General features: G+C 43.5%; 1 protein-coding gene across 11 annotated transcripts in view; it reads left to right on the forward strand.

The window, feature by feature from the left end:
* Positions 1 to 25950, forward strand: part of afg2a (AFG2 AAA ATPase homolog A) — a 553942-nt gene that overhangs the window by 72984 nt on the left and 455008 nt on the right. For all 11 annotated transcript variants that reach the window (XM_067993427.1, XM_067993439.1, XM_067993450.1 and 8 more), the window contains exons 10-11: positions 10309 to 10463; positions 18323 to 18532. In XM_067993427.1, coding sequence (XP_067849528.1) covers positions 10309 to 10463; positions 18323 to 18532 — 365 coding nt within the window. The remainder of the gene's footprint in view (positions 1 to 10308; positions 10464 to 18322; positions 18533 to 25950) is intronic.

The raw sequence follows: 25950 nt of genomic DNA on the forward strand, positions 1-25950 counted from the left end.
CCAACCTTGAAGAATATCTCTTGCTGCACTGTTGAAACATTTTGTTTGCCCACACCAGCCAACCTTGTGGCATTTACTAGTGAGATTGTCATTTAATGCTGAATTAGAACATAGAACATAAAAACATAAGAAATAGGAGCAGGAGTAGGTCATACGGCCCCACGAGCCTGCTCTGCCATTCAATCAGATCGTGGCTGATCTTCAACCTCAACTCCACTTTTCCACCCTATCCCCATATCCTTTGATTCCCTTAGTGTCCAAAAATCTGTCGATTTCAGTCTTGAATATACTCAACGACTGAGCATTCATAGCCCTCTGGAGTAGAGAATTCCAAAGATTCACAACCCTCTGAGTGAAGAAATTTCTCCTCATCTCAGTCCGAAATGGCTGACCCTTTATCTTGAATCTATGACCCCTAGTTCTAGACTTTCCAGCCAGGGGAAACAGCCTCTCAGCATCTACCCTGTCAATCCCTCTAAGAATTTAATATGTTTCTATGAGATCACTCTTCTAAACTCCAGAGAAGATAGACCCATTCTACTCAATCTCTCCTCATGGGACAACCCTGTCTTCCCAGGAATCAATCTAGTAAACCTTCATTGCAACCCCTCTAAGGCAAGTATATCCTTCCTTAGGTAAGGAGACCAAAACTGTACACAGTACTCCAGGTGTGGTCTCACCAGAGCCCTATATAATTGCACCAACACCTCCTTACTTATATACTCCAACCCCCATGTAATAAAGGCTAACATACCATTTGCCTTCCTAATTGCTTGCTATACCTGCATGTTAACTTTCTGTGATTTGTGTACAAGGACACCTCTGACTACCAAATTTCTTAGTCTCTCACCTTTTAAAAAATATTCTGCATTTCTCACAGCTTACTTTCCCAACTAGCTTTGTATTGTCAGCAAACTTGGATACATTACACTCATCTAAGTCATTGATATGTATTGTAACAGCTGAGGCCCAAGCACTGATCCTTGCGGCACCCCACCTGCCAACTTGAAAATAAGAACATAAGAACATAAGAAATAGGAGCAGGAGTAGGCCAATCGGCCCTTCAAGCCTGCTCCGCCATTTAATAAGATCATGGCTGATCTGATCCTAACCTCAAATCTAAATTCATGTCCAATTTTCTGCCCACTCCCCGTAACCCCTAATTCCCTTTACTTCTAAGAAACTGTCTATTGACCCGTTTATTCCTACTCTCTGTTTCCTATTCGTCAACCAATCCTCAATCCATGCTAATATATTACCCCCAATGCCATGAGCCCTAATCTTGTGTAACAACCTCTTGTGTGGCACCTTATCGAATGCCTTTTGAAAATCCAAATATACTCCACCCACTGGTTCCCCCTTTTCTACCCTGCAATTTACACCCTCAAAAAGCTTAATAGATTTATCAAACACTATTTCCCTTTTATAAACCATGTTGACTCTGCCTAATCATATTATGACTTCCAAAGTGCCCTGTTACTACGTCCTTAATAATAGATTCTAGCATTTTCCTTACTACTGATGTCAGGCTAACTGGCCTTTAGTTCCCTGTTTTCTCTTCCCTCCTTTCTTGAATTGATTTGGGAGCAGTTTTATGCTGTGGGCCCATATCTGTTAGAAACTGGCTAGAGTTGAACCAAGCTCAACAAATAGGAGCCTTACAGTCAACAGGTAAAGGAGAATTTGAACCGTTAGGTCTTGGCTGATTCAAACCAATGCCTAGTGAAGAAAGGATAATCTGCTAACCCGGTGTGCCAACTATATTTTGTTCTAACTTTTTAAAACCATGGGCTGGAATGCGTTGGAGCAGGGCATCACACGATGTGCCTGGTTAGTTAGACTTTTTCCTGCACTGTTAGGCTCAAAACTTTTTTGTCTTGTAATTTGCTGGAAGTGTGAGCTGATAATGGCATCGCGAGGGTAACAGTGTATCTGGGACCTAAGTGAACGGTGGGAACAACGGTCTATCTCCTTAACCAATGAGATTTAAGGAATGAGAAATAAACAGAGGAAGGACTGAGAAGGAGGGTGAATTACAATGGGTGAATTCAATGTCAAATCAGGTACAGAAAGAAAAATAAAGAGAGGGAAAGAAAGATTGGATTGGCAGGGTGTGGGGAACCAGGATGAAGTATCAGAAAGGCGAAACAGGATGCACAGAGGACTGGAAGATACAAACAGCATTAGAGCAGAGTAGTTCCAAAATAGGAGGGATCAGACAGGGGAGAAATACAAGACAGACTAAGGTGGGTTTGGAGTGCACGTGCTTAAATGTTTGGAGTTTAGCAAATAAGGTTGGTGAGCTGCAGGTACAAGTTGCCACATGGGTTATAAGAACATAAGAACATAAGAAATAGGAGCAGGAGTAGGCCAATCGGCCCCTCGAGCCTGCTCCGCCGTTCAATATGATCATGGCTGATCTGATCCCAACCACAAATCTAAAGAACACAAGAAGTAGGAGCAAGACCCGGCCACTCAGCCCCTGGGCCCGCTCCGCCACCCACAGGGCATTGACCGATCCGAACTCAGCTTCATGTCCAATTTCCTGCCCGCTCCCCATAACCCCTAATTCCCTTCACTTCTAGAAAACGGTTTATCTCTGTTTTAAATTTATTTAATGATGTAGCTTCCACAGCTTCCTGGGGCACCAAATTCCACAGACCTACCACCCTGAGTGAAGAAGTTTCTCCTCATCTCAGTTTTGAAAGAGCAGCCCCTTATTCTAAGATTATGCCCCCTAGTTCTAGTTTCACCCATCCTTGGGAACATCCTTACCGCATCCACCCGATCAAGCCCCTTCACAATCTTATATGTTTCAATAAGATCGCCTCTCATTCTTCTGAACTCCAATGAGTAGAGTCCCAATCTACTCAACCTCTCCTCATATGTCCACCCCCTCATCCCCGGGATTAACCGAGTGAACCTTCTTTGTACTGCCTCGAGAGCAAGTATGTCTTTTCTTAAGTATGGAGACCAAAACTGTATACAGTATTCCAGGTGCGGTCTCACCAATAACTTATATAACTGCAGCAATACCTCCCTGTTTTTATATTCTATCCCCCTAGCAATAAAAGCCAACATTCCGTTGGCTTTCTTGATCACCTGCTGCACCTGCATACCAACTTTTTGATTTTCTTGCACTAGGACCCCCAGATCCCTTTGTACTGCAGTACTTTCCAGTCTCTCGCTATGATATAACGGCAGTAACTGAGACCTGGCTCAAGTAAAGGGAGGAATGGGAACTTAATATTCCTGGCTACAATTTATTTAGGAAAAATAGTGAAGGAAGAAAAGGGAGGGGGTTTTGATCAAAGATACTATTGCAGCCCTGGAAAGGGATGATATGCTTGACGGGTGTGAGACAGAATCTATTTGGTAGAGTTAAGGAACAGAAGAGGAGCTTTTACTTTTTTTCCTTCACTATTTTTCCTGAATAAATTGTAGCCAGGAATATTAAGTTCCCATTCCTCTCCTTGTTTGAGCCAAGTCTCAGTTACTGCCGTTATATCATAACCTGGGTGTATATTACAGGCCACCAAATAGTGGGAAGGAGATTTGTAAGCAAATTTCAGAAAGATGCAAGAACAATAGAGTGATAATGGGGGACTTCAATTATCCTAATATAGACTGGGAAACCAACAGTGTAAAGGGCAAAGAGGGGGAGGAACTCCAGAAATGTATACAGGAGAGCATTATTAATCAGTATATTTCCAGCCGAACAAGGAAGGAAGCAGTGCTGGATCTAGTTCTGGGGAATGAAGTGGGGCAAATGGAGCATGTTTCAGTGGGAGAGTATTTGGGAAACAATGATCACAATATCATTAGGTTTCGAGTATTAATGGAAAAGAACAAGGGGCAATCAAATGTAAAAGTACTCAACTGGAGGAGGGCTAATTTTGGTGAGTTGAAGAAGGGTCTGGCCCTGGTGGATTGGAATCAAAGATTGGCAGGTAAAACAGTAAATAAGCAATCGGAGGCTTTCAAAGAGGAGATAGTTCAGGTACAGACTAGACACATTCCCACGAGGGGGAAAGGAACGGCATCCAAGTCTAGAGCTCCCTGGATGACAAAAGATATAGAGATTAAAATGAAACAGAAAAAGAAGGCTTATAATAAATGTCAGGTTCATAATGCAGTAGAGAACCAAGCTGAATACAGGAAGTGCAGAGGAGAACTGAAAAAGGAAATACGAGGGGCAAAGAGAGTGTATGAGAACATATTAGCTGGTAACATAAAAGGGAGCACTAAAGTCTTTTATAAATATATAAATAGTAAAAGGATAGTCAAAGAAAGGGTGGGGCCGATTATGGACCAAAGAGGAGATCTTATGGAGGCAGAGGCCCTGGCTGAGGCACTGAATTTTACGTGTGTCTTCACAAAAGAACAGGATGCTGCCAATGTCACAGTAAAGGGGGAGGTAGTAGAGAAATTTGACAGCATAAAAATAGATACAGAGGTATGTAAAAGGTTAGCAGCACCCAAAGTAGAAAAGTCACCCGGTCCGGATGGAACGCATCCTAGGTTGCTGAAGGAAGTGAGAGTCGTAATTGCGGGGGCTTTGGTCACAATCTTCCAGTCCTCCTTAGATATGGGAGTGGTACCAGAGGACTGGAGGGTTGCAAATGTTACACCTCTGTTCAAAAAAGGGGACAGGGATAAACCAGGTAACTACAGCGGTGGTGGGGAAATATTTAGAGACCGTAATCCAAAAAAAAATTAACTGTCACTTGGAAACACGTGGGTTAATAAATGTCAGCCAGCATGGATTTGTTAAAGGCAAATTGTATTCGACTAATTTGATTGAGTTCTTTGATAAAGAAGGCAGTGCATTCAATGTTGTGTATATGGACTTGCAAAAGGCATTTGTTAAAGTACCACATAACAGACTTGTTAACAAAATTGAAGCCAATTGGATTAAAGGGGCAGTGGCAGCGTGGATACAAAGTTGGCTAAGGGACAGAAAGCAGAGAGTAGTGGTGAACGGTTGTTTCTCATATTGGAGGGAAGTATACAGTGATGTTCCCCAGGCGTCGGTATTAGGACTACCTCTCTTTTTGATATATATTAATGACATTGACTAGGGTATATAGAGCATAATTTCAAAATTTGCAGATGACACCAAACTCGGAAAAGTACTAAACAGTGAGGAGGATGGGAGCAGACTTCAGGAGGACATAGACAGACTGGTGAAATGGGAAGACACATGGTAGATTAAATTTAATGCAGAGAAGTAGGGGCTTGGATGGAGAGAAATTTGTTGAGTGTATTCAGGAGGAATTTCTCATTCAGTATGTGGATGGCCCGACTTGAGAGGGGGCAAAACTTGACCTCTTGGGAAATAAGGAAGGGCAGGTGACAGAAGTGTTAGTGAGGGATCACTTTGGGACCAGTGATCATAATTCCATTAGTTTTAAGATAGCTATGGAGAATGATAGGTCTGGCCCAAAAGTTAAAATTCTAAATTGGGGAAAGGCCAATTTTGATGGTATCAGACAGGAACTTTCAGAAGTTGATTGGGAGAGTCTGTTGGCAAGCAAAGGGATGTCTGGTAAGTGGGAGGCTTTCAAAAGTGTGTTAACCAGGGTTCAGGGTAAGCACATTCCTTATAAAGTGAAGGGCAAGGCTGGTAGAAGGAGGGAACCTTGGATGACTCGGGAGATTGAGGCCCTGGTCAAAAAGAAGAAGGAGGCATATGACATGCATAGGCAGCTGGGATCAAGTGGATCCCTTGAAGAGTATAGAGATTGCCGGAGTAGAGTTAAGAGAGAAATCAGGAGGGCAAAAAGGGGACATGAGATTGCTTTGGCAGATAAGGCAAAGGAGAATCCAAAGAGCTTCTACAAATACATAAAGGGCAAAAGAGTAACTAGGGAGAGAGTAGGGCCTCTTAAGGATCAACAAGGTCATCTATGTGCGGAACCACAAGAGATGGGTGAGATCCTAAATGAATATTTCACATCGGTATTTACGGTTGAGAAAGGCATGGATGTTAGGGAACTTGGGGAAATAAATAGTGATGTCTTGAGGAGTGTACATATTACAGAGAGGGAGGTGCTGGAAGTCTTAACGCGCATCAAGGTAGATAAATCTCCGGGACCTGATGAAATGTATCCCAGGACGATATGGGAGGTTAGGGAGGAAATTGCGGGTCCCCTAGCAGAGATATTTGAATCATCCACCGCTACAGGTGAGGTGCCTGAAGATTGGAGGGTAGCAAATGTTGTGCCTTTGTTTAAGAAGGGCGGCAGGGAAAAGCCTGGGAACAACAGACCGGTGAGCCTGACATCTGTAGTGGGTAAGTTGTTAGAGGGTATTCTGAGGGACAGGATCTACAGGCATTTGGAGAGGCAGGGACTGATTAGGAACAGTCAGAATGGTTTTGTGAGTGGAAAATCATGTCTCACGAATTTGATTGAGTTTTTTGAAGGGGTAACCAAGAAGATAGATGAGGGCTGTGCAGTAGACGTGGTCTACATGGACTTTAGCAAAGCCTTTGACAAGGTACCGCATGGTAGGTTGTTACATAAGGTTAAATCTCACGGGATCCAAGGTGAAGTAGCCAATTGGATACAAAATTGGATTGACGACAGAAGACAGAGGGTGGTTGTAGAGGGTTGTTTTTCAAACTGGAGGCCTGTGACCAGCGGTGTGCCTCAGGGATCGGTGCTGGGTCCGCTGTTATTTGTTATTTATATTAATGATTTGGATGAGAATTTAGGAGGCATGGTTAGTAAGTTTGCAGATGACACCAAGATTGGTGGCATTGTGGACAGTGAAGAAGGTTATCTAGGATTGCAGTGGGGTCTTGATAAATTGGGCCAGTGGGCTGATGAATGGCAGATGGAGTTTAATTTAGATAAATGTGAGGTGATGCATTTTGGTAGATCGAATCGGGCCAGGACCTACTCCGTTAATGGTAGCGCGTTGGGGAGAGTTATAGAACAAAGAGATCTAGGAGTACAGGTTCATAGCTCCTTGAAAGTGGAGTCACAGGTGGATAGGGTGGTGAAGAAGGCATTCAGCATGCTTGGTTTCATTGGTCAGAACATTGAATACAGGAGTTGGGATGTCTTGTTGAAGTTGTACAAGACATTGGTAAGGCCACACTTGGAATACTGTGTACAGTTCTGGTCACCCTATTATAGAAAGGATATTATTAAACTAGAAAGAGTGCAGAAAAGATTTACTAGGATGCTACCGGGACATGATGGTTTGACTTATAGGGAGAGGTTGGATAGACTGAGACTTTCTTCCCTGGAGAGTAGGAGGTTTAGGGGTGATCTTACAGAAGTCTATAAAATAATGAGGGGCATAGATAAGTTAGATAGTCAAAATCTTTTCCCAAAGGTAGAGGAGTCTATAACAAGGGGGCATAGATTTAAGGTGAGGGGAGAGATATACAAGGGTCCAGAGGGGCAATTTTTTCACTCAAAGGGTGGTGAGTGTCTGGAACGAGCTGCCAGAGGCAATTTTGTCTTTTAAAAAGCATTTGGACAGTTACATGGGTAAGATGGGTATAGAGGGATATGGGCCAAGTGCAGGCAATTGGTATAAACTGGGCGACATGGACATGTTGGGCCGAAGGGCCTGTTTCCATGTTGTAAACGTTTATGATTCTATGATTCTAAGTGTGAAGTGATGCATTTTGGAAGGAAGAATGAGGAGAGGCAATATAAACTAAATGGAACAGTTTTAAAGAGGGTGCAGGAACAGAGAGACCTGGGGGTTTACATACAGAAATTTAAGAAGGTGGCAGGACAAGTTGATAAAACTTTTCAAAAAGCATATGGGATCCTTGACTTTATAAATAGAGGCATAAAGTATAAAAGCAAGGAAGTTATGCTAAACCTCTATAAATCACTGGTTAGGCCTCAATTGTGTAATGTGTCCAATTCTGGGCACCACACTTTAGGAAGAATATCAAGGCCTTGGAGAGGGTGCAGAGGAGATTTACTAGAATGGTACCAGGGATGGGGTACTTCAGTTACGTGGAGAGACTAGAGAAGGTGGGATTGTTCTCCTTAGAGCAGAGAAGATTAAGGGGAGATTTAATTGAGGTGCTCAAGATCATGAAGGGTTTTGATAGAGTAAATGAGGAGAGACTATTTCTTGTGGCAGAAGGGTAGGTAACCAGAGGACACAGATTTAAGGGGTGAGATGAGGTGAATTTTTTTTACGTATCAAGTTAAGATCTGGAATGCACTGCCTGAAAGGGTGGTGGAAGCAGATTCAATCATAACTTTCAAAAGAGAATTGGATAAATACTTGAAGGGAAGAAAATTGCAGGACTATGGGGAAAGAGCAGAGTATTGTGACTAATTGGATAGCTGTTTCAATGAGCCGGCATAGGCACGATGGGCTGAATGGCCTCCTCCTGTGCTGTAAGATTTGATGATTTGATGATTCTATGATTCTAAGAGAGCGAGAGAAAAGAGAGGGGAAAAAAATTTAAATTAAAAATTTGACATTTTTAAAATCTCCAACAACAATTCACTACCTGAAGGAATGAGACTCCACAGTTTAAATTGTTCACTTTCTGGGCCAGAGCGGTTGATTGGCAGTCATTAACAATTATCACATCGTTAAAAGGGTACCTATGCTATTAATTACTAGACTTTTCTTTCTGTGGTGAGATTAATGGCAAATGCAGCAATGTCATGAAACTCCTGGGGAGGTTAAGGGCGAGATGATGTTTTCGCGAGGCTAATGGCGGAGCGGCGCAAATCATCCAGAAATTTGTGGCAATTCGCAATTCACGGGGCACCTCTTCCTCGTCACAAGTTGCTGGCTGATTTGCACATTAATAATGGTGTGCGTCGTTCACACGCGTTATTTTTTCAGCAAATTCCAGCCCCAAATATTCTACTGAAACCATTAACTGATGTGGAAAAATATGGAAATAAACAAAATGTTCAGTAATAGAGTATAATTTCTAAAGTCCTAAAAGTGTGTTTGTCCTTTTTTTAAAAAAAAAATTCTTCCCCTCTTCTGAAGATACCATAGCTGCCAGCGTCTTCGATCCCTTCAGAAGCACTGAGTCTAGGTATCATTGGCAGGCATGGATGGGAGGGGCCAGCATCACAGCCAAACCTGATCCTACCTTTACTTGATGCCCACATGTTCACTTTCCAATAGGGGTCACGAAGTGGGATTAGGCTGATTTTTTTTTTTCCCCCCCTAGCCCAGGTGTGTTGAGGCCAACTGCAATCCCCTTACCATTGCTCCAGCTGCGATCAGTCTAACTCAGCACAGACTACTGATTATTTTTCAAAGTGTGTATCTACATCTTTTTCCCCCCACCCCCTCTATTTCCCTGATGATCTGCCTGCACCACATATCACCCACAGCTGAAAGTGTAGGTCTTTGCTTCTGCAGCTCTAGCACTGGATACTAAGAGATGCATATGAGCGGCGTATGGGCGAATTTCCTTCAGTGTTTTACTTCCTTTTATAAAAATAATGTACTCATCAAAGTATGGGGTGTTAGTGCTGGGAAATGGAACTCTTCCCATTTCAGGCACCTAGCACACTCGAGTCAGTTATAGTCAAATACAGAGTAGAGCTCTCTTTTCTCTTCCCCAGCAATATGCGAGATCCAATCTCAGAAGTTCACCCCCTACTGCAGCAATGTGGCATGTTACCCATTTCCTATACAAAGTGTGTTTACACCTGTCTGAGTTACATTGCCAATTAGTGACAGTTTTGTACTGTCGGTCCATACAGACTAGGAACTGGATTGTAACTGTCCAGACTCATTTCACATCAGATCCTTACAGCCAGACAAAAGAGACTTTCATCTCATCAGTCTGGTTGGATTTGAGCCAAAGCCACAGAAGTGAAAGGGCAGTGTCTAACCCACTACGCTACCCAGCTGTCCTTTACTTCCTTTCTGAAGGGACATGCCAACTCTCCACTCAACTCCACTGCTTGGTGTCACAGTTAAGATTGGTAACTTCTGTTTGAATCGCACATACATGCCTGTGACCTACCACTCCATGCTGTTCTTGTTAAAGTAATGCTATTGATGAACACACTATTTGAATAATTACTGATTTTCATTCAGTTGGTGTGTTATGCAGTAATTACTTAAGTGTTTGCATTGAACATAACTACTTTTTAATGGTTTGAAGTAGATCTCAGTGATATGCAAGTTATTCAATGTATTTTAAAAATTATTTTGCAAAGTTTGAAGAAATATTGTAGCAGATGCATTAGAATTAACTTAAGACTAATTTGTATGGAGAAATGTATTGTTCAGCAAATCCCAGACAAAATGGGTGACCCACAAAAATGCTTTTCTTTCTGACAGGTTTGCATGCTTTGCGTCGGGCACTTGGAGAATGTATCAACCCTTCAGACAGTAAGGTGGCCGGGTCAGTGAAGATAACATTTAATGACTTCCTGCAAGCGATGAATGATGTCAGGCCTAGTGCCATGAGGGAGGTGACTATTGATGTGCCAAAAGTAAGTTATTACTACAACAGAGAAATAATGCCTGGATATGTTTACATGTTGCAGAGTGTAACTTTCAGCTTCCAGGCTCACTTGCCAAAGAAGAAACAAATGGCTTAGTTTTGGGAGGAAACTCCTATGTTATCGTAGAAAGAGCATGTATATTTTAAATACAGTACCTCCAAAATAGGAAGGAGGAAACAAATGTTAGTCTTGTGATTTATCGTAAAGGCTGTCGTTTTGTGTAACTTTTACATTGGAAAGTAAGTTGTTCTATGATTTTAGGCTATTTTTAATAAAATAATGCTTGCATTGTTTTCATTTTTAGTTTGCTCCAAGTAGACACTTTTATAGTGTTTTGCTTAAATGCGCAAAACATTTAGGGAATTTCATTTTTTTTGAACTGTGTTTGCTCAATATTGATTCCTATTCTGGTGTGTCTGGAATTTGGTTTCGTGGACTGTGTAGTAAGTGTGCTGCAGAGCATTGAACCCTGAACTGGCTGATGCATGTAAATTCACTCGATAGATGAGATAATGGTTTATGTACACCTATTGGAATACCAGTGCGGCTTGTAGCTCAAAATTCTTTTTTTTAAATGGAAGCCATTTTAACGTGACAAGGAGGGTCGATGAGGGTAGCACGTTTGATGTAGTTTACATGGATTTTAGTAAGGCTTTTGACAAGGTCCCACATGGCAGACTTGTCAGAAAAGTAAATGCCCTTAGGATCCAAGGGAAAGTGGCAAATTGGATCCAAAATTGGCTCAGTGGCAGGAAGCAAAGAATAATAGTTGACGGGTGTTTTTGTGACTGGAAGGTTGGTTCCAGTGGGGTTCCGCAGGGCTCAGTACTAGGTCCCTTGCTTTTTGTGGTATATATCAATGATTTAGACTTAAATGTAGGGGGCATGATCGAGAAGTTTGCAAATGATACAAAAATTGGCTGTGTGGTTGATAGTGAGGAGGAAAACTGTAGACTGCAGGAAGATATCAATGGACTGGTCAGGTGGGCAAAAAAGTGGCAAATGGAATTCAATCCGGAGAAGTGTGAGGTAATGCATTTGGTGGGGGCAAACAAGGCAAGCGAATACACAATAAATGGGAGGATACTGGGAGGTGTACAGGAACAGAGGGACCTAGGAGTGTATGTCCACACATCCTTGAAGGTAGCAGGACAGGTAGATAAGATGGTTAAAAAGGCATACGGGATACTTTCCTTTATTAGCCGAGGCATAGAATATAAGAGCAGGGAGGTTATGCTAAAACTGTATAAAACATTGGCTAAACCGCAGCTTCAGTACTGCGTACATTTCTGGTCACCACACATTACAGGAAAGATGTGATTGCACGATAGAGGGTACAGAGGAGATTTACGAAGATGTTGCCAGGACTGGAGAATTTTAGCTATGAGGAAAGATTGGATAGGGTGGGGTTGTTCTCTTTGGAACAGAGGAGGCGGAGGGGAGATTTAATTGAGATGTATAAAATTATGACGGGACTAGATAGAATGGATAGGAAGGACCTATTTCCCTTAGCAGAAGGGTCAGTGACCATGGGGCATAGATTTAAAGTAATTGGTGGAAGGATTAGAGGGGAGATGAGGAGAATTATTTTCACCCAGAGGGTGGTGGGGGTCTGGAATTCACTGCCTGAAAGGGTGATAGAGGCAGAAACCCTCTTCACATTTAAAATGAAGGCTATGGACCAAGAGCTGGAAAGTAGGATTAGGCTGGATATCTCTTTTTCGACTGGCACAGACACAATGGGCCGAACGGCCTCCTTCTGTCCTGTAAATTTCTATGATTCTATGACTTTTATTGACTATTAGAATTTATAGTGAAGGTATTTTAATTTCCAAGTACATCTTGTATACAAAAACCTCCCTTGGATCAACGGGGGAGAGTGACAGGAAAAGGAGCAGGGGAAGAGGAGGGGAGAGGAGGAGGCAGGAAAGTTGGGGGGAAAGGAAGAGTGGAGGAGAGTGATGGATGAAGACTGATACATAGGGACAGGAGTAGGCCATTCAGACCCTCGGCTGTTCTGGCATTAAATTAGATCATGGCTGATTACCTCAACTCCATTTACCTGTCTTTGTTCCTTATCTCTTAGATTTTTGTAAGGCAAAGATGTCATCAATCTCAGTCTGGAAAATTTCAATTAACCTAGCATCCACAGTCTTTTGGGGAATGAGTTCTTTTTTTTCCACTACCCTTTGTGTGAAAACGTGCTTTCTTATTTCATTCCTCAGTGGCTCTCATTTTAAGATTATGTCCTCTTGTTCTGTTTTTCCCCCACCAGAGAAAATAGTTTTTCTGCATCTTCCCTATTGAATCCCTTTATCATTTTAAATACCTTCATTAGATCTCAACCGTCTAAACTCAAGGGAATAAAAGCCAAGTTTATGCAACCTGTCCTCATAATTTAACCTTTTAAGCCCTGGTATAATTCTGGTGAATCTGCACTGTACCCCTTACAAGGTGAATATATCTTTCCTGAGGTTCGGTGCACAAACCTGAATGCAGTATTCCAGTTGGGGGCTGGTTCAATCTGGGATAGTGGCTGGGCAGGGTGATGGAACTGGTGCAGAGTTTGTGTCTTCAATCTTCCCAGTGTTCAACTGGAGGAATTGCGGCTCAACCATGACGGAATGTTGGACAAGCAGTCTGACAACAGAGGCGGTTGAGGGATTGAGACAGCTGGTGGAGAGGCAGAGCTGGATGTCGTCAGCGTATGTGTGCAAGCTGACCCCGTGTGTTCCGATGATGTTGCCAACGGACAGCATGTAGATGAGAGAGATTCTTGGGGGACTCCAGAGATAATAGTGCGGGGGCCGGGGGAAAAGCCATTTTTGAAGATACTCTGTCTATGATTAGATAGGTTAAGAGTGGAACCAAGCGAAAGTAGTCCCATTCAGCTGGACAACAGAGGAGTGGCATTGGAGGAAGATAGTGTGGTCGAACGTGTCAAAGGTTATCTGGACGTTGGGAATGACTAACAGGGATAATATATCACAGTCACAGTGGATGTCATTTGTGACTTTGATGAGAGCTGTTTCATTGCTGTGCCAGGAGTGGAAACCTGATTGGAGAGATTCAAAATATACTGGTGGGAAAGATAGGCAGGGATTTGGGAGGTGAAAATACATTCAAGTACTTTGTAGAGGAAAGCTAGGTTGGAGATGGGGCGGTAGTTTGCAAGGGCAGAGGTTTTTTTTGAGGAGGGGATGATGACTGTATGGGCAGAAGATCAGGCCTCAGGTTGTGCATGTATAGGTTTTAAGGCACAACAAAAAACACGATAACGTGTAACCCAAGAATTGAAGTTCCAAACAAGGACTACAGCTTGAGTCAAAGGCCCTGTTATTTATATTCTCATCTGGGTCAAACTACAAACATTTTTTGAGGGATTTGATTTGCTGTTTCTGTGGGACTTGTTGGTTTATGGATGGTGGAAAAATGAGCAAATTGATTAGTTTGTTTTGTGGTGGTTGCTCATGATGATGGATTGATGCATAGCTTTTTTAACCTGTTTAGTGAATGGAACTGCATTTTGATTCACATTTAGGCAGTGGCATATTTGAGCCAATTAGAGTTAACAGGCAGTGTTTATTTGAACTAATCGTAATTTTTTGCCCTATGGACGTGTGACAAACTTGCAATGAAACTCGATGTGATGTGTGCTGGATGCAGGAGTGTTATTGATATACTGCTTTGAACTAAATTTCAACATTGATTTTGGTGCTTAAAGTTGACTTGTCTCTTGAATGAAAGAAATGAATATATGTGGTTTGTTGTTGTTGTTCAAGGTGCTAAATGTATTATTCAAACTGCTATGAATTTTACATTTCTATTCTGTAGTAAATTATATAGAAACTAATAGTTATCTTGCATGTGATTCACAGTCAGGATACACAGGTGACACTGAGTTACGTATACTCAGTGCTGCCAGTAAGATAGTAGATGGATGGCATTGAATTACATGCAGGATATTAATCGGGTGACATTGAGTTTTATATATAGGGTAATAGATGACTGGCATTGAGTTATATGTGGGGCAGTAAATGGGTGGCACTGAGTTACATTTAGATGTCTGTTCTATATCTTTCTAGCTGCTGCTCCTCTCTGAGCATCTGCATGATGTCTTGCACAGAGGAGTGCAAGGCATTATATTACTTAACCAAATATAAACCTCTGCCAAAGTTGGTCCAGCAGCTCAGTTGCAATGGAATCCCAACTATGTTTTCACATAGCTGTAACAAAAAGAAATTGCTCCTGTAACAAAGGGAAATTGATTACATGTGTTGCATAAACAGGATCTGAATGATTGTCAGTTTGAAACTATTTTTATTCCACAGATATGACTAATCTGTACAGCTCACTTTCTATTGTTGAATAAAATTCATATAAAATCACATCTTTATTACTCACTGAATGCATCTGGAGATTATGTTGCATGTTTGCATAGGCCAGTAGAGTGACTTGATTCTTAATGGAATTTGCAAAGCTATTTCAGTGTCCTGTGACCCAGTTATAGTCAATAAAGTGGATACTGATATTGAGCTTCTTGTAACACACAGGAAAAAATCTCACAGATCTTGAGGTGCATACTGGCATGTACCTCCAGAGCGATCAAAGCAACAGAAGTTTTGTTTCAGGATGTTGAAATTTATTTTAATTGTGTTTTGTGAACACAACATGCCTTATTGTATTTGTGCTCCTGTGGTGTTTTGGGGTGGCACCAAGGTATTAAGAGCCAGATCTTAAGGCCATAGTTATGGTTCCCAAGGAGCCATTCAGTCTCTTTGTTGAAAGAACATTGGCAAGATTGACTGCGTCACAATAAAGGATCTGTGACTGGAGCCAAAGAAGTTGACAGTCACCTTCATGCTTCATGTTGAGGGAATAGTATCCTTTGTGATCCAGTATTATGCGTTCATGCTCTTATTTCAGAGTGCTTGCCCACCACACCAAGGACATAGAAGAATCCAGTGATGGGCTAAAAACTGGTTATACCTACTTCTCAGTAGGAGTGTATCCAGCATTTCTTCAAAGCAATTGTACATTGAGCAGCGCTGGCTGTTGGTGAGGGCAACTCTAGTGAAAGGGAACTGACACACTCAAAGCCAAGTAATTGTTTTTCAACTGGTGGATTTTCTAAACAGCTTTCTCTATCCTTCTCAGTACTCCTGTTCCTCTGCTGTAGTAACTTATAGTATTGCTAATGCATGTGAGCACTGCACTCATGAGAGAGTTCTGAACTCAGAAATGTGAGACGGGGATTGAGTATTTGGAGAGTGGTATTTAACACAACTTCAATTATGACGCATGTTCCTAAATAATTGCCTTGATTAGTACTTGAATCAATGAAGAGTATTTCATGAAAGCTGCTGGCAAACTTATTGGCTGTAATTACTGTAAGTGAAACAATAGTGTGACAAAGATACCACAGTGAGCATGAAGTACAGTAATTACCCCAGTCAGGATCATCCAGCAGAATGTCTGCAGGTTTGGGAAGGTAAAAGGAAGCGTAATTGTTTCTTCATTGGAGAAGAATGGTGGTTTAAGGGCTGTATGGGGTTTTGGAATCTGAGTTACTTACACTGCCTTCCACTCTTCCCTTCTGATGAAGCCTCAATCTGTCAAAAGATTCTTATGTTTTTGATGTGATTATATTTAGTGTTCCAAATTTTAAGTGATTCTAGATAAATGTTAGTACTAACAAGCATTTTCTTTTTTAGGTTAGGAGTCAGATGACACTGTCATATGCTTATTTTCTTCTATTTCTGTTGCACATTTTTAAAAAAAATTACATAAAACTTCTGTGTTTTGAGCTATAGGGATGTTTTAATAGCTATTGCTGCCTTTTTCTAACAATTCCTGTTGTGTCTGTTGTCATTTTGATTTTACTCGCTACATTCCTTGACAGCCATGAACTTTGAGTGAAATATAATTTTCCTTCCAAGTTTTGCGATGTTGAGAGAAAAAAAATCAGCAATAAGTTCCCTTTCCTGATGAGGGAAGGCGACTGTTATAAAGAGATGTTGTTGTCGTCTGGAACTTTTGACAGAATGAAACTTCATCAGCTCAGACTGTGCATTAGCTGTGAAGCATCAATCTATTTAATTTAATGCTCTTTGTCATCACTTCAAAGTTTACTATCTATATCATGATATATCACTGACCACTCTTGACCACTTTATATTGACAAAGTAAGACTCCCAAAAGACAGCCAATATTCTGACCTGCCTGCTACATATGTGATAATTGATAAGGTAGGTTAATAAGTGAGTTTGCTACAATTGTTTGTTCTTCCCACCCCACCTCCTGTTCTTATTTCTCTTTGTCTCCTCATGACATGCAATGGTCAAATGTGCTAGAGGAGACCTGCTCCCAGGTCACTGTCAAAGTAACTCTTGAGTCAACTGCTAGAAGGTGTAGATTATGCAAATAATGGATAGCTGAGAGTTTGTTCAAAGCTGTACTGAGCACTTTGGGTTCAGCTGACACTGTCATAGGTTAGGAGTCAGATGACACTGCCATTCAAATCCCTCAAGTGCATTCACAGCCTTGATAGTATGCCCAGTATCTCTTTAGTATGTGGTGGATGGAATACTTTCCATTTTGAGACTGTAGTCTTGACAGTTTTTCAGTTCTGTAGCAACTAAGGGAATTGGAGGAATGTGCTGTCTGGACTCCCTGAAGACACTGTGGGTAAATATATGGTAGGAACACATGAAATTTTAGGAGCAGGAAATGGCCACCTGGCCCAAAAAGCCTGCTCTTTTTTGATTGATCTCAACCCCATCTTCCTATATTCTTGCATTATTCCTCAATCTTCTTTTTCTTTAGAAAAACATTTAGTTGTCTCAATTCCTTTTAGTTTAATGGCCTTCTCTGGTGAGCTATGCTTTATTTCTGTAACCCTTTGTGTGAAACAGTTCTGGCTTAATCTTTAATGAATAATACAAATTCCTAATTTTTAAAATATAATCACTAATTTTTGAACTTTTCATTAACGTGAACAGTTTATCTGGATCAACCTCATCAATTCCCTGAAATTTCTATTAGGCCACTTTCTAATGAGAACAATACAAATTTGCTTTCATTTCGTCATAAATTAGATGAAATTTAGATAATATCTTTGTTGCTTTTGTCAAGACAATAATAGGCTTCCTGTGGTATGATAACCAATACTGCATGTAGGACTAGGCAATACAGTCTAAAAGTCCCAGCTTTGATTCCAGTTTTGTGCTGAGTTAGTAGACAGTAGCAATGGTGGTGATGGTAATGTAGTGTGCCTCAGAATAGAAAAGGGAAAATAAGTTGGGGTTTGTGTTTTTGATCTTTTCCTAATTATCCCTGTTGAAAAACTAGTGTCTGGTTATTGGGTGATGAGAAGTTTGGACTCTCTTTAGACTTGCAGATGAAAAATGAACACTTGGACTAGATATTGGAGTGCTCTTGGCACTGGTACATTTGTACCCAAGCATGAGTCAGTGCCTTGAGGAGAGGAAGAAAAAAATTGAAAGGCATTGTTCTCTCCGTGGGGCTGTGCCCTATAACAAATAATCTTCAAGTTTTTCTCAACATTATGCTGAGATGACCTCTGGTTATTAGGAAAAATGAATCCAAAGCCGTTAAGTGATTTAACAGTCCATGATCCGCATTGGTCTCTTTGATATGAAACTTGGACTTGTTATTCCTGAGCAATTGATATCATGTATGATTCTCCTTTGTAGTGGTTTTTAGATTACAAAACAAAAAAGGACTTTTTTTTTACATGTGGTTTAATTTCCTGCAGTTACCTGCAAAGTCAAAATGTTCAGATAAGTAGGTGATCCAACATTGATCAATGTCTTTTCATTGTTTAGGTGTCCTTGTCAGACATAGGAGGGATGGAAAATGTGAAGCTGAAACTCAAGCAGGCTGTTGAGTGGCCACTAAAACACCCAGAGTCCTTTGCCAGAATGGGGATTCAGCCTCCCAAAGGAATTCTGCTTTATGGGCCTCCTGGATGTTCCAAGACAATGATAGCAAAAGCCTTGGCCAATGAGAGTGGACTGAATTTCTTAGCAGTAAAGGTAATATTGTACAAATTGCAAAGTTTTTAACAAATGTTGCAGTAAGGGGTGATAGAGGTGGCGGTTAAACTCATTCAGTGTTCTTCTTGAAAGCTCCATTTTGAAAAGTGCAGTGTTCGTGTCTTTAAAAACAGCAGTTTAATTTTGCTGTTATTGGGAACATTGTCCTATGACCCTTAATTTATGGACAGTTATTGCCAAAGGATGTCCATGTAGCAGCAATGGATGAATGACAATAACTTGAATTTATATAGTGCCTTTGATATAGTAAAACGTCCCAAGGCACTTCACAGGAATGTAATCAGACAAAAATTGACACCGAGCCAAAGAAGATATTAGGACCATTTTTTGCAATGTAATTCTCAGGTTCCAGTTATTTCTGTACAAATGCTTTTGTAAAACTTTTCATTGGGTCTAAGGAAGTCTTTTCAGGCGCAGTAAGTATCTGTGGTTCACTTCAATACTAGTTGACTGGAAAAATAGGAGAAGCACTGAGAGGTGAGTTCAGTGGGTTAAGTTCGTTTAGCTCGGGTTCTGCTGAAACCACTCAGCTCCAGACCTCATATCAGCCTTGATCCAAACATGGACACAAGTTGAATGCCAAAGGAGAGGTACGAGTAACTGCCCTTGATATCAAGCCAGCATTCAACTGAGCATTAGATCAAGGAGCCGTAGCAAAACTGAGATCAAGGGGGTTGAGGAAAGCCCTTCAGTGGCTGGAATCATACCTGAAACACAGGAAGATGGTAGTGCATGTTGGGAGCCAATCATTGTAGCCGTGGGATATTGCTGCAGACGTTCCTCAGGGTCAGCATCCTCGGCCCAACTATCTTCAGTTGCTTCATCAATGATGTTCTCTCCGTCATAAGATTAGGAATGGGACTGTTTGCTGATGAGCTCACAGTATTCAGCTCCATTCACAACTCCTTCTGATAATGAAGCTGCCTATGCCAGCCGACAGCAGGACCTGGTCAACATCTAGGCTCGGGCTAACAAGTGGTAAATAACGTTCGCACCACATAAGTGCCAGGCAATGACCATCTCCAACATGAAACGGTCCAACCTGGTCTTCAATGCATCACCATCCCGCTCTATCAACATCGGGGGAAGATCATCACCATTGCCCAAAAAGCTTAACTGGACCGGCCATATCAATACCATCGCAACAAGTGCCGAGTGGCTGACCTCCTGATTCTTTAAAGCTTCTCCATATGAGCTTCAAGTCAGTAAAGTGATGCAATACTCCCCACTCTCCTGAATGGGTACAGCTGCAAGAACACTCCAGAAGTTTGACGCCATCCAGAACTGAACAATCTGCTTGTTTGGTGCCTTTGCAACTGGACTTAATCTCCACCTCCACCACCAATGCACTGTTGCTGCATTGCACTATCTACATGATGCACTGCAACAACTCACCAAGCTTACCTCAACAACATCTAGTTCCGTGATCTGCCAAAAAGAACAAGAGCAGCAATATCATGAGAACACTATCACCTCGAAGTTTCCTTCCATGTCCACCTCTATATCATAAGAACATAAGAAATAGGAACAGGAGTAGACCATGCGGCACCTCAAGCCTGCACTGCCATTCAATAAGATCATGGCTGATCTTATACTGCAACTCCACTTTCCTGCCCTATACCCATATCCCTTGATTCCCTTAGTGTCCAAAACTATTGATCTCAGTCTTGAATGTACTCAACAACTGAACATTCACAGCCCTCTGGGGTAGAGAATTCCAAAGATTCACAACCCTCCGAGTGAAGAAATTTTTCTTCGGTCCTGTCTTGACACACCATTTTGACTTGGGCATGTATTGCCTTCGACTGTCACTGGTCAATATCCTGGAATTTCTTACTCAACACCATCATAGGAGCGCCATCATCACAAGGACTGCAGCAGTTGAAGAAGGAGGCCCATTACCACCTTCTCATGGCAACTAGGAATGGGCAGTAAATGTGACATAGCCAGTCTTGCCCACATCCTGCGAACAAATATAAATTAAAGATTAATTGTACATTATTATGATAGCTAAGCAATGGTCTTAAAACGGTCTTGTTGAAGTATTTTTGGCACCCAGAAAGGAAGAACTCTCATTTATGTAATGTCTTTCAGGGCCTTAGGATGTCCCAAAGTGCTTATTGATCTTATTGCTTAAGAATCTGCAAGCATTTTATCTGACACACACACAGTTGCCCTGCCTTAATGTGTGGAGCTTTGATTTATTGCTTATGTAGACACTGATTTTTCCCTTCCCCTTTTCTATCTATTTTCTTCTTTGCCCTGCTGCAGGCATTGACTTCTTGCTTGGGTATGGGTCCATGAGTGTCAGATGCCCCACCAACTGGCCATTTTTCATAAATTAGTCTAGACATTGTTGGCTCGATTTTCGCACCCCCGATTCAGGTGCATTCCTGGTGGGGGGGCTGCGAAAATTGGGGATTCCCGGGGTGGGTCTGGAGCCCGGCTCCAACCCGCCCACTTCCGGGTTCCCCAGTGACGCGCTGACATGGGCGTGCAGTCCCTGCATGTGGGACTCCCGCTGGCAATTAACAGGTGTGGGGTGGGGGGGGGGGGACCCTCACTCATTGCAGGAGGCCACTCTGTCACTTTGGACAAAGTTTGGCCTCCACCACCCTCGTCCTAACAATTAAATTCACAAACTTGCACACTTACCCCGGTGTCCAGACACATTTACCTGCCTTGCGGACCCCCTCAAATGTACATCTTCCGGATGGGGGCCACCGTAGCTGCAGTCATGATCTCCTCGGAGGACGAACAGCCTCGCCAGCCATGCCGTCCACCTCTGACACGTGGAGCTCCACAACTCAGTGCTGTGACACATCCACCTGCACAGCAGGAGGGAGGGCAACCGCAGAGAGAGATGCGTCGCAGAGGGCACTACCCTCGCCAGTGTGTCTACAGCTTTCTGGACGTCTCTGAGCAGCAGTGCACATGGAGGCTCAGAGTCACTCGACATGTAGTCGTGGACATCTGCAGCCTCCTTCATGCTGAGCTGCTCCTGGCTGGCCCGAGCACCATCTTCTTACCTGTTGCTGTCAAAGTCACCACTGCCCTCAACAACTTCTCCTCCGCATCCTTCCAGGGTGTCACCGGGGACATCGCCGACGTCTCTCAGTCATCTGCACAAAAGAGCCCTGCAAATACACCTACCCCCACTCTGCAGTGACACAGTGGGTGGCATCAAGTGTGCGTGTTCATGGTGAACCCCATGAAAGGGACCTATTCCACAAGCCAGTCAAGAATGGGCAAGACGTGGCAGTAGTGGTGATAATATTTATTGTGCATGTGAAAGAAAACAGATATAAATAAATAACATGACAAATCGTCAGACACCCTTGTGCATTCCCTTTGTGCTCACAAAACCTTTGCCTTGCGTTTCCGGGAACCTCTACGTGGTGCTACCCCTGTGGCTTCAGCAGAGGTAGTGGCAGGTTGCTCTTGTCCATGCCCTGACCGATGAGATGCTTTGGGCCGACACCCTCTGGGTTTGGGTGCCCGTGAGGGCCCCTCCAAAGACTGCTCCACCTGCACCTGTGCAGGGGCAGACTCGGCCACCTGGAGAGGGGACAGCATTGCGGGTACTGGTTGAGAGGGGGGCAACGGGTGAGACGTGGGAGCGCTTTGAGTGGCGTCCCCACTTCCATGTCCCCTTTCACCATCATCCCTCTCACATCACTCCTTCCACCCTGCTGGACAGCAGTTTGGAGGGCTTGTGTGAGGCCTTGGACGGCCACTTGTAAAGTATCTGTCAGCCTGTTCAAAGCGGCAGAATGTTGCTCATCCTTAATCCGAATGGACGTTGTCAGGGCCTGAATGGACTCATTGTTGAGCCGTGCTTGACGCTCGAGGGAGGCTAGCCTTTCCTCCATCGCAGACATTCCTGCACCTGCCCGCGACATTATCTCAGAGATGCCTTCACGTCCCTGCGACACTATCTCGGAGATACCCTCTTGTACCTGTGCCACCATTCCTCTCATGCAGGAGTTGGACGACTCCATCCTCTGCGCGATTGTGGAGAGTGCACGTGGCACCTGTTCCAGTGCCTCGGCAATGTGCTGCTGCCCCTCGACGACTCTCCTTTTCACGGCTGGCTCCCAGGGTTCAGCATCTGGGTCCAGCTGAGCAGAGCCTGGAGAAGAGTGCTCTCACCGATGCGGACTCTCCACGGCTGCCCCTGCCACCAGGGTCTGTTCGTGCTCACATGTGCGTGGTGACTCACCATGTGCAAGCCCAACTAAGTGAGGACGGGGACCCACCGAGGTGTGTGTATCTGCACTGGTGGATGCATGGCTCAGATGTGACGATGGACCCTCAGAGGCCGGCAGGTCCTCTGAGGAATCGCCCTCCACGGTCACGCGCTCGCAGATGGCCCTGCAAGAGAACAGAAAGCAATATTAGGCATGTGGACAGATGTTGAGGTGCTGCAGGTGCCAAGTGATGCTAAGATCAATCGCTATCATGAGTGCTGAGTGTTAGCTTTCTGTCACTGGCCGCTTGTGCGATCCCAGCCTCGGCATCCGCCATGGACAGGCACTCCAGCGACCTGCTGATCTCCAATGCCTGCTGCTCTGCGTCTGTTAGTGCCACCTGATATGGTGGGCCCCCTCCGGTCCGTGCCCTCTCCCAGGCGTTCTGGCATCTCTTCTCCTATCAAGGCAAAACACAGAGGCATGATTGAGTGATGGTTGCATGGTGAGCCACTGCATGCATTGGTGTGGGTGGGGTTGAGCATGAGGGAGATGCATGGGAGGGTGCGTGCGCAACATAGCCATGAGATTGTATGAGGATTGGGTTGCGTGGTAGTGTTTGAATGGGGACAGGGGCGTTGAGTACGTGCAGGTAAGGTGAGGATGATAGTTGAGTGGATGTGAGGAGTGATGCGAGAGCATTGTGGAGGCAGTGCAGAAGGGGTGTGTGGTGGTGGAGGTGATGTGGAAGACGGAGTGTGGGAGAATGTGTAAGTATACTCACTTTGGCTGACCTGGTTGGGTCATTAAATCTCTTCTTACACTGGACCCAGGTTCGTGGCACATTGCCGCAGCTGGTGACCTCCTCGGCCACCTCCAGCCAGGCCTCCTTCATGGTGGAGGATGGACACTTCCTCCCATCGGACGGGAAAAGGATTTCCCTCCTCCTCCTCACCCCATCGTGCAGCAGCTGGAGTGAGGAGTCTGAAAATCTTGGGGCAGCCTTCCCTCTGGCGTGCTCCATGGTTCAGCATTGGTTGTTTGCTGCAGGAGGAGCATTGGTGGACTGCCCCTTTAAATAGGGCTCCTCCAGCTGACAGACCTTGCTGTGCATGCGCGGTCCACCCGCCGCGTATCTTTCCAGCGCGATACCTGGAAGCACAGGTAACTGGCTCCAATTTGCCTGTGATTCCGTGCGGAGCACACTGATTTCACCGGGCGCGTTACCCACGCGCCCAGTCGACCCCCCACTGAGAACCCACCGCCCTCTTAATATCGGGCCCTGTATGTCAACTGATCATGGAGAGGGGGGCTTACAACCAAGTCCAATTCAGTCTTCTCCTGATATCTACATTTACACTTCCAGCGGTTGTCACTGGATAATGATCAGGAATGGGATTCTGAGTGGATTTTTTTTTCCTCTGTTACCCAGGAGTATTAAGGCCAATTGTATCTTATTTCTGCTCCTGGCTGAGATCAGCAAACTTGGCACAGACTGGGCTTTGAATCTGGTACATTCATGGTGTATGTTGGCTCAGCTATTACTCCTTTAACCAGCTGAGCCATTAGAGGAGCCTCATTAATGGGTTTTTAATATAGTATTTGAAATGACTTAAACCAAGTTTATATTTATTGCAAAGAAAAAAATGCTTTAAATAAGGCTCATGGTATGATATTCATAGAACAAATGGATCCACCGAATAACAGGTGACTGATGAAATAGTTTCACACTAGTATAGAATCATAGAAGAATCATAGAAGTTACAACATGGAAATAGGCCCTTCGGCCCAACATGTCCATGTCGCCCAGTTTATACCACTAAGCTAGTCCCAATTGCCTGCACTTGGCCCATATCCCTCGATACCCATCTTCCCCATGTAACTGTCCAAATGCTTTTTAAAAGACAAAATTGTACCCGCCTCTACTACTGCCTCTGGCAGCTCGTTCCAGACACTCACCACCCTTTGAGTGAAAAAATTGCCCCTCTGGACCCTTTTGTATCTCTCCCCTCTCACCTTAAATCTATGCCCCCTCGTTATAGACTCCTCTACCTTTGGGAAAAGATTTTGACTATCTACCTTATCTATGCCCCTCATTATTTTATAGACTTCTATAAGATCACCCCTTAACCTCCTACTCTCCAGGGAATAAAGTCCCAGTCTGTCTAACCTCTCCCTGTAAGTCAAACCATCAAGTCCCGGTAGCATCCTAGTAAATCTTTTCTGCACTCTTTCTAGTTTAATAATATCCTTTCTATAATAGGGTGACCAGAACTGTACACAGTACTCCAAGTGTGGCCTCACCAATGCCCTGTACAACTTCAACAAGACATCCCAACTCCTGCATTCAATGTTCTGACCAATGAAACCAAGCATGCTGAATGCCTTCTTCACCACCCTATCCACCTGTGACTCCACTTTCAAGGAGCTATGAATCTGTACTCCTAGATCTCTTTGTTCTATAACTCTCCCCAACGCCCTACCATTAACGGAGTAGGTCCTGGCCCGATTCGATCTACCAAAATGCATCACCTCACATTTATCTAAATTAAACTCCATCTGCCATTCATCGGCCCACTGGCCCAATTTATCAAGATCCCGTTGCAATCCTAGATAACCTTCTTCACTGTCCACAATGCCACCAATCTTGGTGTCATCTGCAAACTTACTAACCATGCCTCCTAAATTCTCATCCAAATCATTAATATAAATAACAAATAACAGCGGACCCAGCACCGATCCCTGAGGCACACCGCTGGACACAGGCATCCAGTTTGAAAAACAACCCTCGACAACCACCCTCTGTCTTCTGTCGTCAAGCCAATTTTGTATCCAATTGGCTACCTCACCTTGGATCCCATGAGATTTAACCTTATGTAACAACCTACCATGCGGTACCTTGTCAAATGCTTTGCTGAAGTCCATGTAGACCACGTCTACTGCACAGCCCTCATCTATCTTCTTGGTTACCCCTTCAAAAAACTCAATCAAATTCGTGAGACATGATTTTCCTCTCACAAAACCATGCTGACTGTTCCTAATTAGTCCCTGCCTCTCCAAATGCCTGTAGATCCTGTCCCTCAGAATACCCTCTAACAACTTACCCACTACAGATGTCAGGCTCACTGGTCTGTAGTTCCCAGGCTTTTCCCTGCCGCCCTTCTTAAACAAAGGCACAACATTTGCTACCCTCCAATCTTCAGGCAC

This window comes from Heptranchias perlo, chromosome 1 (genome assembly GCF_035084215.1).
Source record: "Heptranchias perlo isolate sHepPer1 chromosome 1, sHepPer1.hap1, whole genome shotgun sequence".
Lineage (NCBI taxonomy): Eukaryota > Metazoa > Chordata > Chondrichthyes > Hexanchiformes > Hexanchidae > Heptranchias > Heptranchias perlo.